We start from the raw sequence: 14,757 nt of genomic DNA on the forward strand, positions 1-14,757 counted from the left end.
CGATGTCCGGCGAACTGTGGCAATCTTTTCTAATTCACGTGGAAGCATCCTTATGCACCATACAAAACTCAGAGCTGTAAATTTGCCCTGCCAGCGCTATACCCCTCAGGTCATTACCTAGGATGGAATAACAAAGCTCATAATGAGCATTTAAGTCCCCTAGCACCAGGCGGTTAAAACCCTATAAAAGTGATCTAATGTCGGGTAAATAACGCGGGATACAATCTCGGTTGTTCCGCATTTACTGCTACCCCATGAACTCCATACATGAGTCACTAGAGTCTAGCTCAGGCGAGACAGGTATGTAATGTACAGAACGGTGTAACAGAAACGCAAGTCCCCCACCTCCGCTTCTATCGCGATTCTTTTGCAACTCGTTGTAACCATCGCAATGGTGTAAGCTACAGCTCTCGATGAGCCTAGTTTCCAAACCACAGCACAAAATTTAAGTAGACGTTGTTTCTAGGCAACGATAGATGGCAGCACCATCACATAGGGTAAGGTTACAGCAGACCAATCGATCTGTTGCCCTGGCGAGTGGAAGTTACTATCCCCAATTTCATTTTACACGAACATGTCACTCAGATTTTCGGCATAACGGCATGATCTTAAAAATCAGTCAACTTGTTGGACCTTGAGGTATTTTATTTTCCTCCTACCTTTGAGCAACTTGTAGAATCCTGAGGTACTTTAGTTCCCTCACAGTCTTTAATGAAGCCCTCGGTCATTCCACCAACTTCCTAACAATAACCACTGTCCCGCAATGCATTGCAACCGTCATTATGCGTCGAATAAATCCCCCATTTTAACGATACCAAAGAGTTATTAACTGGAGATGCAAGTCCATGAGTGAGAGTGTGTGTGCAGTCACTTTGAGTATCTACGACCGAACACACTTACGTGTGAGTGGTTTTTCTAAGTTTTGAGTTAAAAAAGATCCACAACAAAACAAAAGCAAATAAACCAACAACCAAACTGGAAGAAACTTGAAAATATTTAATTTCACGACACAACAACCACGACGACGACGTCAACAATAGGCAAGCGGCGAACTCAACGACCAAACACTGAGAAACGGCAAACGCGTTTAAATCGCCGCTGAGAGTGGAAGTGCGACAAAAAGTAGCAACGGATCACGGTAACGAAAACAAAAAACCGATTGGTGGAAAAAAGTGCAAACAAAAGCAAGCGCGCGTAGCTAAGCCAAGTTTAGAGGAATTTGAAAAAAAATAATTTTTTTAATAGAAATTTAAAAAAAATTAATGAAAATTTTATAAAAAAAATTGTGTGGAAAATATTTTTTAAAAAAGTGTGATTATGGTCGATCAAACCATAACCGTAATGACCCGTTCGGCAACAGATGTGCAAACAACGGCAACCACCGCCATATCAACTCCGGCAGTACGCAGCACTACCACAACGGTGACAACATCTCCATCGACCGCCTCCGCATCCCCACGTCAAAATGATGAAGTTACGCGCGGTATTTATAACCTAAAGATGGTGTTTTTCGTGTTGTTGCTGCCATTGGTGTTGTTTGCCGTTTTTCTAAAACATTTATTGGATTACCTGTTCGGTTTGGGTCTCAAGGAGAAAGATGTTATGGGCAAAGTGGCATTGGTAAGTTAAAATGGAATGCGATCTGGGCATCAGATCGTATCGTATACCAAAAAACATAGGCATGGCAAGATTTGGAAACAAAGTGGGCTTTACCAAAAAAAAAAAAAAAAAATCTGCTGCCTTGAATTTGGTAGACAAGTAGTAAAACATGTTTTGAAAACCCCCTTCGCTTCAATACCTCACCTACGATTTATTTTTGATGCACTCCGCACTTAATTATTATAAAATAAAAGAAGCAACAACAAGAAAAACTTTCGTTTTGTTGCATCGAAAACTTGGTCTAAAGGAGGAAGAATTTTTGTTATCTCCCCGACTTCTGTGTTATGATTTTGTTGTTGTTGGTTTTTTGTTATCAGCCAATATCGTCATGATCAATGAACAAGTTTTTTCTTCTCTCCATTTAAAAAGAAATAACTCTTGCACACACACATCCACATCTAAAGGCGTTAACACACCACTGCTCATATAAATAGCAGCTAGTCTAACTCGAGTTGCAATAAATACAAGTGAATCACTTCGCTTTGATATGTGACTAATTAATATTCAATGAATGTTCATTTAAATATATAAATCTATTCGTGAAAGCATCCGTCGCTGACATAAACACACACACAAACTTACAACCCCACTTTCGTTTAATGAGAATGCAAATGAGTTTTGGAATTTGAAAATAAAAGAAAAGAAAATTATGCATTTATTTTGTTTTCATTTTTTGTCAAATACAACGGAAAAAAGTTAAGTGATTATTCAAATTGGGTTTGGCTGGGATGTGAATTGTACTGCCTGCCCCATATGACATATGACCCAGACGACGGGAATCAAATTAATGCTAATAAAGATGCTACTCCTAATAGGAGGCAGATTAATAAGGCGGGGAATTAAATGTTCTCCATGGAAGGCATAACATTTGTTCCATAACCGAAACTTAAAACCAGTAAGGAAAGTAGTAAAGTCGGACTGGGCCGACTATATAATACCCTTCACCACTTTGGGTATATTCTACATATGTCTCCTAACAGACTCCGTCTTTTCGAAAGAAGATTGGCTTGAAATTGAACGAACTTGAATATAAGATCTTTATGCCTTTCTATAGCCTATGCTAAATTTCATTTCATTGAACCGTTTTTAACGGACGAAATACATATGAGAGCTATTTCTAAATCTGGAACGATTTTCACGAAGCTTATCGCACATCATTCTACGCTATGCCAAATTTCGTGCAAATCGAAATATATATATGGACTTCGGTGCACCATTTACATAAAATCGGACGAAAATATATATGGGACCTATATCTAAATCTGAACCGATTTTCAAGAAAATTTAACACACATCGTTCTAGACTTAATTCAGTACACTATGCCAAATTTCGTGCAAATCGACGTATATATAGAGACTTTGGTACACCATTTACCTTAAATATATATTGGAGCTATATCCAAATCTGAACCGATTTTCAGGAAACTTGACACACATCATTCTAGACCTAATTTATTACGCTGTGCCAAATTTTGTACAAATCGAAAGATATATAGAGACTTTGGTACACCATTTGCCTTAAATCGGACAAAAATATCCGGAGCTATATCCAAATCTGAACCGATTTTAAGGAAACTTGGCACACATCATTCTAGATCTAATTCATTCCGCTGTACCAAATTTCGATTTTTCCCAATTTCAATAGGGTTCGTCCTTGAGCCAAATAAGTGACCTATGCCAAATTTCATCCAATTCGGATTATAAATGCGACCTGTACTTTGTTTACAATTTAACATCGACAGACAGACGGACGGACGGGCGGACATGCATAAATCGACTCAGAAAGTGATTCTATGCATATTCTCAAAAGGAACCATGTGTCCATCTCGTTTCCTTTTGCCTGTTACAAACATATGCACAAAGACATAATAAGATTTCTATGCGCGTCGATATTGTGTGCAATTTTTCCAATTTGGTCCGAAATGTTGTCTTCCACTTGGTCTTTCCATCGAATTCGAGGTCTTGCCCTTCTACGTGAATCATCAGTTGTCTCGCTTTTATGTACCTTTTGAGCTGGGGCATCCTCATCCATTCGCACAACATGACCTATCCACCGTAGTTGCTGTAGCTCGTTGCGACAGACTATATCGATGTCCGTGTATAGATGGTAAAACTCGTGGTTCATTCGAAGCCGATATTGACCGTCTCTACGTCGACGGTCAATATCGGCTTCGAATGAACCACATATATCTTTCGCAGAATTTTTCTCCCAAACACTCCAAGAGGCGCCTCATCTGCTCGCTCAAGTATCGATGTTTCTGATCCATACACCAGCAGTGGTAGATTCAACGTCTTGTAGAGTGTGAATTCTGTCTGCCGAGAGATGTCCTTGTTATTAAACTGCTTACTTAGACCATATTAGTATCTGTTGGCCAGCACTATACTTTTACGAATTTCAAAACTGATGTCAGTAGTTTATTTTATGGCGGTATCGAGGTTTATAAAATCATTGACTACCTGTAGTTTTCAAGTCCCACAGTCGGTCCGAGTCTACTGGACGTCAGCTTGTTCTTCTTGAGTCTACTGGATGTCTTGCGCTTGGTCTTCTTGTCATGTATAGACTCCTTTTCTATTTGTTCAAAGGCTGAATGCTGTTACCGCTCTCAATGTTCGACCCATTATGTCGATGTCATCGGCGTAGGCGAGTAACGTGTGTTGTTTGGTGTGCAGAGTGCCATTTCTGTTCACCTTTGCCTCTCGTATTACCTTTTTCAGTAGGATGTTAAAATGGTCATATGACAAACTGTCACCTAGTCTGTATCCTCGTTCAGCATTAGAGGGCTCCGAGAGGTCCTAATTTAAGTGGGGGATTTTTTTATATTCCTAGCCCCGTTTTATTTAATATTCACAAATGAACTAACAGACAGTTTATAACGACATAGTTCGACCCGGACTCAAAATTGAACATATTGTTTTTAACTCCATTTCTGTCTAACTTTGAGTTTATAAATATATATTCATATTAAATGAAGTAAATTAGATCTTCGAAACCTCGACTCTTTTCCTGTAATTTCAATTCTCTAAAAATAGCTTATTTTCTCTGTCAACAAATCTCACCCCATTTTTTCTATTTAACTATGAATTTCTTTTCAAACTAAATCTTAATATTTCTACATACGAAAAAAAGTTCTATGACTTATATGGAGACTTAGGAAATTCAATTTAGCAGTTCGCGTTTTTTGCACTTTCAAGGTTTTGGTTTCAGTTACGCTACGATGCGTAATGGGTGCGGTTTGTTTGGAGCTTGTGACAATCTCCATTCATTGAATGCCAAACATATTTGGATATCAGAATGTTGTTTTTGGTTTTTTTTCTATTTCGTTGTTTAATCTTAAATAAATATTAACTCAATTACGTTTTTTTTTTTAATTTCTCATACTCCTCTCTCCAGCATTGGTATTTGCTTAACAAAAAAAAAAAAAAAAAAAACATATTTGTTTGATTTCGTTGTTGTTGTTCTTGACAGCTTCTGAACTTCTGAATTAACACAGCAATCAACACGAGTCAACAAATTGTCGCTAATTATACAAGTTTTGATGTTTCTTTTTATTAGAGGCGAACTTATGATCGGATATACGTCGAGTGTTTTGATAAAAAAACAAACGAATACCACAGAAAAAAGTTGATCTTCACCCTCCCTGGTTATTTAATTTGTCTCGGGTGTAATTGTTTATCAGTTGTATCACATTAAATTGTTGTTTTTGTTTTTTTTTGTTTTTTTTTTAATAATTTAGTTCATTTTTTCTATGAATGGAAGTGAATACAGTCAAACTTCTCTAAAATGTAGAATTTGAGGATCGGCAAAATGAATGAGATATAGAGAAAATAATATATACAAATGTATTATTATGATACCATAAGTCGATTTGTTTTATAGAAGTCCAACTGTATTTGTTCGGAGATTACTTATTAAAGGTTTAATCTGGTTCCAATATGATTATTTTCTGTGGAAAAAAAATCATTAAAAAATATACCGAAGATTTGAAAAGATTATTATTCAATGTTAATAAACTGCTCAATACAATATCTCCTCTTTCGGTCACATGTGTGCATATCATCGTAATCATCTCTCAGATACTGGTTGACTCAGCTTTGTACAAATTAAGTATATCTGGCCTTCGCTTTAATATTTGTAATCAATAATTTCTCACGTTCTGGCGGTATTAATGTTTTGATTATTCATAGTTGTGTTGCGAAATTTCGTCATATCGTCTGGACATTTATTTGCATAGATTGTTAGATAAACACACAACTCAAGTTCAAATTGTTGTAATGGTTTATGTTGTCAATGTGTGAACATAAAATATACCTATGTTACATATAAATGACCGGAACTTCGTGTGCAATAGCTTTTATCTAACAATTGATATTTTCTGGATTTGTTGACTTTTGAAAAACTTACAAATTTTTATGTTATAGTACAATGGTCCATTAATAGCGGTGGACTTTTTAAATAATATTTTCCAAGAACTAGAGGCTTGAATTTAAAAGGTGTGACGTAGAAGATGATAGACAGCAAGTAACGGCTCTGATTGGCTTTAATATGGCAATGTCCAGGCTTATCTTGGTCCCTCTATCATCTCAATTGTGGACACTGACCACACCGCGGTGGCCCTTGGGGTAGCTACTTTAAACACCGGTTGATATAGTGAGTTGATATGTGGCGCAAGTTCACCCATAAGAGCTATAAAAAAATGGGTTAAGGCGTTGGGATAGTTGCCCACACTCGGAAAACCCCAATACTAAGAAAAAGCAGCGAAAAAGAAAACCAAACCCCCCAATATTGACGACCGCTGCAAATGTATAAAGGACCACGATCAGCGAATCTGCACTTGAAAGGTGCGCACGTTGTACAGAAAAGGCGGAGTTTTCGCTTTGCCGGATGTAATCAAGAAGTACAAAGCCGATCAGATGATTACGCCCTGTATTATAGCTGCCATGAAATGAGACATGAATTTGGCTGCGGATTTATGGTTAACAGGAGAATAAAAGACCTCGTCTCCAGATTTACTCCAGAGAGAAATTAAATTGATCATGTTGTGATATACGGAAGGCATTCATACAGTGTTTTAGAATATCGATTCGGACCATTACCTTGTGGCAGCCAAAGTTCGAACACGTCTTAGTGTAGAAGCAAAGGTGCGATGAATGATACGATCAGGAGTGTTGAAAAACGTGAATAGGGCAACCCTAAAAGACAGCAACACGTAGTGCTATGGAGAATTATCGGGAGAAAAGGAGAGGGAAGAAACGTATTTTCAGAAAAAAATAAGAAAAAACATGAAAAACGAGAACGTGAGCAAATCGAGATGTACAGGAGTCAGAATGAAGTCCGGAAATTTTACCAAATATTAAAACACCAAATCGAAGGCTTTGGTGCAGGTACATCCTCCTGTAGAGATAAAGATGGAAACCTGGTGACAGATAAAGACAGCGTGTTGAAGATCTCGAAGGAGCCTTTTTGAAAAGCTTCTGGTATCAAATGAGAGATAATGGTATAGAGTGTATACCACATAGCCAAGATGAGGTCAGAATATCAATCAATCGGCTGAAGAATAATAAAGCAACTGGTGCCGATGGGTTACCAGCCGAACTAGTCAAGACTGGTGGTCAGGAGCATACACCAGCTGATTAATACAATTTGGCTAGAAGAATGCATGCCCAATGATTGGAACCTCAGCACCCTGTGTCCTGTGCATAAAAAATGAGACGATATCGCTCATTTTCTGCAAGACCAGCTTAACTCAAAAAATCGACTTTGCAGAAAAATCGATTTTGCAGTTGTCAATTTACTCACACTTTATATGGGACAGAGAAACTTCGACAGCTTCTCAATTAGAGTGTGTATGATAAAATTATCTAAAATTTTGACGGTCTTGTAGCAAATGAGCGATATATGTTAACTATAGAGTAATAAGTCTAATTCCCATCGCATAAACCGTGCTGAACGACTGAAGCCAATGTTCAATGGCATTATTGGACCACACCATTGCGGCCAGATTTTCACACTACGCAAAATTTCACCTATTTCAGTACCGAACGACCCATTTTGCCGACGACATCGACATAATGGATTAGGAAGGAGTCTGTCAAAGTGGGACTGGCTGTAAATAGCGAGAAGCCAAGCTGATATGTAAGATTTTATTTTCCAATCAACGCATTAGACTCGGACCAACTGTGGAAAACTTGAAAACTACAGTTTCGAGGTAGTAAATGAGGCAGCTCTTGGAGTGTTTGCAAGAAATATCGTCCAGAAAATCTAAGGCCCGATCTGCGTCGACGGTGAATACCACCTATTCGGACATCGACATAGTCAGACGTATCGATCTGCCGCGACTACGTTGGCTAGGTCATGTGAGAATGGATAAAGATGCCTCAGCTCAAAACGCATATTAAAGCGAGTCAACTGATGGTTGTCTCAGAAGGGGAAGGTCACGAATTCGATGCATAGATAAAATCGACGAGACAACATCTCGAAACAAGGCCTGGAAATATTTTTTAAGCTCGCCTTATGGAGCAAACTTTCTGTCACAAGCCAGCTAAGTAATTAAGTATTATCTTTAAAACGCCTAGATCAAGTCCGAAAGGGTTAATATTTATAAATCTAATATTAAGCGAACGGAATCACTGATGGATCCAAACTGTTTAAATATTAAAATTTCTTTCAAACTCAAACTCTGGTACCTCCCCCATAAAATCTACTATAACAGGGGTGTATTTTAAAGAATAAATTTTCAAGGTCTATAAGATGGGTCGATTTTTTTAGCAATATAAAAGGTCGTTTACATTTAACCGGATTTGGTTAACCCAGTGGGTTTAAATTTTCAATTCGTTGAATATATGCCAAATAAATCCTCATAAAGTAGGTTAACCCGGTAAAAAGTTATAATGTAAATGCCGTATAAGAGTCGAGGATTTAAAAAAAAAGGAAAAATATTTTTTCAATTTCTATAAGTGGCGTGGATTTAGTAAAGAGTTTTTTTTAATATTTTTTCAATGCCTATAAGAGACGTGGATTTTTTAAAAAAAAATTTATATGCCAAATATTGAAAAATAATTACGGAATTTTTCCATTGCATCAACACAATTACTTTACATTGTTTCCATATCGCAGAAAGATTTTGTTTTCCAATTGGTTTAATATATCTGTTAATGTCTATTAAATGTTGTAATTAATTTATAATGGTTCAGCAGTAGGTCATTCCATTCATTCATAACCGAGTTGAATGTGTTGCCTCCTGCCAGGGGCTACCAATGAATGGGTCATCAGCGAGCGATTGGCTGCAGTTTGGGGTCCAGCAAATTAATACTTTCGCCCTTGTATTTACAAAGAATTACATCGAAAACTATGATGATGTTGCTGGGGTTACTAATGTCGTTAACATTAATTAAGATTTTTTGTTGTTCATTATTATTTCAAACCAAATTGCAACTGCAGTAGCAATCAATGAATGGGTGTAACGAACGGGGGGCCATAGTGTATCGCGTGAGCCTAACAACTTTCAATATCTCGTTTTGAATTTGCTTCTATTGACACTCAAATGATAAAAAACAAATGCGAATAACTGTGTGCTGTCAATTTACGTATTCGATTTGAGTAGTTTTAACTGACTGTTTGTTTTGGCTCGTTTGGGGTACGCTTGGAATGTTGGGAGTCTTGACATGCCGCCGTCGCCGACTAATGTGATGTAATACATCTGCTCACATTTGAGCTAACAGACATGACTTAGCGTCTAATGCGTCTTTATTGTCAATAATTTTTTTGCAATTATTCACATTTTTGTTGTTGTTGTTGATTTTTTGTTGTTGTTTTAACGATGATGATGAAGAAAAAATGACAATTACCGAGATGGGAAAGAGTGAATGAATATAAATTGGCATTTGGTTGAGAATGTGAATGAAATGTTAAATAATAAGGTGAACAATTAAGATAACTTCAGGCTGGCAATTAACTAAAAACAAAAACAAATATATAATGATAAATCTATATAATGACAATCTTTTAAAAATAATTTTCAATGTCTATAGAAGGCGTGGATTTTTTAAAGAATATTTTTTAAGGTCTATAAGAAGTGTGGACATTTTAAATAATATATTTTCAAAAAAGGGTTGATTTTTAAACAATTATTATTATTTTTTAGGTCTATAAGAGGTGTGGATATTTTAAAAAATATTTTTTTCAAGAAAGGGGGATTTTTAAACAATATTTTTCAAGGCGTGGATTTTTAAAGAATATTTTTTCAAGGCCTATAAGAGGCGTGGATCTTTAAAAGAATATTTTTTCAAGGTCTATAAGAGGCGTGGATTTTTTAAAGAATATTTTTAAAGGTCTATAAGAGGCGTGGATTATTTAAAGAATATTTTTTAAAGGTCTATAAGAGGCGTGGATTTTTTAAAGATCAGAGGCGTTGATTTTTTAAAGGTCTATAAGAGGCGTGGATTTTTTAAAGAATATTTTTTCAAGGTCTATAAGAGGCGTGGATTTATTAAAGAATATTTTTCAAGGTCTATAAGAGGCGTGGATCATTTAAAGAATATTTTTCAAGGTCTATAAGAGGCGTGGATCATTTAAAGAATATTTTTCAAGGTCTATAAGAGGCTTGGATCATTTAAAGAATATTATTCAAGGTCTATAAGAGGCGTGGATCATTTAAAGAATATTTTTCAAGGTCTATAAGAGGCGTGGATTTATTAAAGAATATTTTTCAAGGTCTATAAGAGGCGTGGATTTATTAAAGAATATTTTTCAAGGTCTATAAGAGGCGTGGATCATTTAAAGACTATTTTTCAAGGTCTATAAGAGGCGTGGATCATTTAAAGAATATTTTTCAAGGTCTATAAGAGGCGTGGATCATTTAAAGAATATTTTTCAAGGTCTATAAGAGGCGTGGATCTTTCTTCAAGTCTATATGAGGCGTGGATCTTTCTTCAAGTCTATATGAGGCGTGGATCTTTCTTCAAGTCTATATGAGGCGTGGATCTTTCTTCAAGTCTATATGAGGCGTGGATCTTTCTTCAAGTCTATATGAGGCGTGGATCTTTTAAAGAATTTTCAAGGTCTATATGAGGCGTGGATCTTTTAAAGAATTTTCAAGGTCTATAAGAGGTGTGGATTTTTTGAAGAATATTTTTTAAAAGTCTATAAAAGGGGTGGATTTTTTTAAAGGTCTATACTTTAGAAATTTTTATCAGGTTAACCTATTTTATGAGGATTTATTTGACATATATGCAAAGGAATTGACAATTGAAACCCACTGGGTTAACGAAATCCGGTTAAATGTAAACATGGATTTTTGGAAGAATTTTTTTTCAAGGTCTATAAGAGGCGTGGATTGTTTGAAGAATATTTTTTCAAGTTAAATTTTAGAGATATGGATTTTATAAAGAATCTTGTAGCTCTATTATTTTTTTTTATTTTTGTCTCTACTCATAGTTTTGAATCAAATATTTCCCATTATTTATTTGTTATTGTTGTTTTTACCCATTCAACTGAGAAAATTTGTGGACGCATGCTAAATTGCAATTGTTTTCAAATTTCTGACAAATTAAATAACAAAAGCCACTCAATCAACAAAACAAAACAAAAAAACTATTTGCATATATTTCCCGTGTTGAGCATGTGAAATGGGTTAATGTGAGGTCATTTCGGAGGAAAACAAAGATAGTCAATTTTATGATGAAAACTGAAAGTTAGCTTCAGGGAAAATAAATTTGAAAGCTAAATTAAATAAATATTGGACTAATATAAAGGTAATCGTAACATTTGAAAAAAGCAAAATTATTTATACCATAAAATGTTAGGCGCGTATAATATCGTTACATTTATATGAGGTATATCCCATTCTAAATTTCCTGTATTTTATATGGGTGCTATGTCAAAATATGATCTTTACCATACAAAAACATCTAATGTCAAATTACAGCCACTTCAGTTGATTGTTGTAAAAAATATTTTCAGTGTCCTATATAGGCTTTGTCCTATATAGGCTCTTATAGACCTTGAAAAACATTCTTTAAAAAATCCGCGCCTATTATAGACCTTGAAAAACATTTTTTAAAAAATCCGCGCCTATTATAGAGCCATGAAAAAATATTTTTAAAAAATCCGCGCCTCTTATAGACCTTGAAAAACATTCTTTAAAAAATCCGCGCCTATTATAGACCTTGAAAAACATTCTTTAAAAAATCCACGCCTCTTAAAGACCTTGAAAAACATTCTTTAAAAAATCCACGCCTCTTATAGACCTTGAAAAACATTCTTTAAAAAATCCACGCCTCTTATAGACCTTGAAAAACATTCTTTAAAAAATCCACGCCTCTTAAAGACCTTGAAAAACATTCTTTAAAAATTCCAGGCCTCATTTGGACCTTGAAAAACATTCTTTAAAAATTCCAGGCCTCATTTGGACCTTGAAAAACATTCTTTAAAAAATCCACGCCTCTTATAGACCTTGAAAACATTCTTTAAAAAATCCACGCTTCTTATAGACCTTGAAAAACATTTTTAAAAAATTCACGCCTCTTATAGACCTTAAAAAATATTCTTTAAATCCACGCCTTAGATGGGCCTTAAAAAACCCAAGCCTTTTATAGGTCTTGAAAAAAATATTCTTTAAATCCACGCCTTTCATAGACCTTGAAAACATTCTTTAAAAAATCCACGCCTTTTATAGACCTTGAAAACATTCTTTAAAAAATCCACACCGTAGACCTTAAAAAGTATTCCACGCCATTTATAGGCCTTATATAGACATGGTTTATATAGACATTTTATATTCCTAGACGAAATTGTTCTCTATTAATTTTCCATTATTTTCCTTTTGCAGGTCACTGGTGGCGGCAGTGGTTTGGGTCGTGAAATTGCCCTGGAATTAGCCCGTAAAGGCTGCAAATTAGCCGTGGTGGATGTCAACTCAAAAGGATGCTACGAAACCGTTGATATGATAACCAAAATCCCACATAGTGTTGCCAAAGCATATAAGGTAAGAATTTTATCATGCCAATTGCCAGATACCCTTTTTGCAAAATAATGTCATCTTAATTATTGAAAAAAATTGTTTTTGCTTTTGTTTTTGTCCAGACTGATGTTTCATCACCGCGTGAATTGCAACTGATGGCCGTTAAAATTGAAAAGGAATTGGGACCGGTGGACATTCTAGTTAACAATGCCTCATTGATGCCAATGACATCGACACCACAGCTGAAGAGCGATGAAATCGAAAAAATCATCACCGTTAATTTGGGCTCTTACATTATGGTACGTATCGACGTATGAACGTGATTTTTATGGCATTTCATTTGCATAAGATGAGGCGTGAGTGCGTATGTGGAGGACAGACGATTGTCTACCACCAACCTGGTGGACAGTTAAAAAAATAATGCGGGTTCCAATTAATAATGAGTTGTTCTTTTTTTCTTTTTCTTGGTTTTACTATGTATTTATTTGATGTCTACCTGCTGTTCATTTCAATGGCTTCCAATTGTTGGCTGAATGGATGGACAGACTTCCAAGGAATTCTTACCAAAAATGGTTCAACGTCAATCCGGCCATGTTGTTGCAGTGGCAGCTTTGTCTGGTAAGTTTGTTTTTCTTCTTCGGTGCGGAATGCAAATAAAAATAATCTTTTGTCTTAAATGAGGTTTCTGGCTTGCCGCATGTTCAGGTGTGGGGTAGGCTATTGGTGGAATTATGAAAATAAGGTAGAGTGTGAGTAAGCTGCGGTAATGACTTACAATTCTTGTTGGTATTGATTAATGGAGTTGACAAATGAATTGTAAGGCGAAATAATTATTGCGGGAGTTACGAGGCATGATTCCTAGGCGCGGATTGCAAAAATACAAAATTTTTATATGGGATCCAGTTCCAATTTTTAAGATATTGGCCCGCCATAATCTTCTACGGTCAACTTGTAATTTTTATATCATTTCATCTTACCAAAATCCGCTTTGGCAAGACCCCTATAGCCGATCCATTTACCTCCCGAACTGACCAGAAATAATTATTGTCTTTCATTTAAATATTCATATTTCAATGTTAACATCTCCCTTCCGATTTTTTCAGGTTTGGTACCACTACCCGGTGCGGGAATTTACACAGCCACCAAATATGGCATCTTGGGTTTTATGGAAGCTTTAAGATGTGAATTGCGTGAATCGAATTGTGATTTTATACGGACGACGGTGGCCAATACGTATTTCATGAAAACCAGTGGTGATTTACATTTACTCAGCGATGCAGGGTAAGTGGTCAAAAATTATAAACAAAAACAAAAAAGAAAATAAGAATGTATTAACAGGCAGGATGCATAGGATAATGTGCATATGGAAATAGGTGTGGATATTAAGGTGACTAAAAACTATATCAGGTATATTTTTTAAAAAATATATAGGCATAGATTTTTTTTTAAATTTTTCCAGGACCATTCAATGTTTTTTAAAACATTTAAAAGACATTTAAGGCGGAGATTTTTCAAGCAATATTTTATCAATGACCTTCAGGACGAAAGTTTTCTTAAAAATACCTTCTGAGGGCTTTTCAAGTGGTAGACTTTTTTTAAGGCGTAGATTTTTAAATTCAGGCATTAATATTCTTAAAAATACTTACTTACTTAGCTGGCTTGCGACAGAACTTTCGTTCCATAAGCCGAGCTTAAAAAAGATATCCAGGCATGTCGGTCAATGTTGTCTTCCACTTCATCTTTCCATCTTATTCGTGGCCTTCCCTTCTGCGTGAACCATTAGCTGGTTCGCTTTTATATTCCTTTTGGGCTGGGGTATCTTCATTCATTCTCACAACATGACCTAGCCAACGTATTCGATGCAGCTCACTACCGATGTCCGAGAATAGCTGGTACAGCTCATGGTTCATTCGGTGGCGATATTTACCGTCAACACAGATCGGCCCATAGATTTTTCCGATAATTTTTCTCTCAAATACTCCATGAGTTGCCTTATCTGCATGCGTAAGTACCCATGCTTCAGATCCATATAATAGCACGGGTAGTATCAGTGTCTTGCAGAGTGTGAGTTAGGTCTGGCGTGAGGTGGCCTTGATCAGTAGCGTTACAATCCTGATCATACCATGAAGACAATGTAATG

The 14,757-nt window shown here is 35.9% G+C and overlaps 1 protein-coding gene across 1 annotated transcript; it reads left to right on the forward strand.

Moving 5' to 3' along the window:
* Positions 1–1,317: 1,317 nt before the first annotated feature.
* LOC133326205 (short-chain dehydrogenase/reductase family 16C member 6-like) lies at positions 1,318–13,898 on the forward strand (the record flags this gene model as incomplete). The annotated part of the gene is made up of 5 exons (XM_061534884.1): positions 1,318–1,620; positions 12,486–12,641; positions 12,740–12,916; positions 13,163–13,235; positions 13,721–13,898. Coding segments are annotated over exons 1-5 (887 nt in total), but the record flags the coding sequence as incomplete, so codon positions are not given.
* Between the last annotated feature and the right edge of the window lie 859 nt (positions 13,899–14,757).

The sequence above is a fragment of the Musca vetustissima genome, unplaced genomic scaffold (assembly GCF_032173495.1).
Source record: "Musca vetustissima isolate MV318-11 ecotype Yass unplaced genomic scaffold, APGP_CSIRO_Mvet_v1 utg207840, whole genome shotgun sequence".
Taxonomy (NCBI): Eukaryota; Metazoa; Arthropoda; class Insecta; order Diptera; family Muscidae; genus Musca; species Musca vetustissima.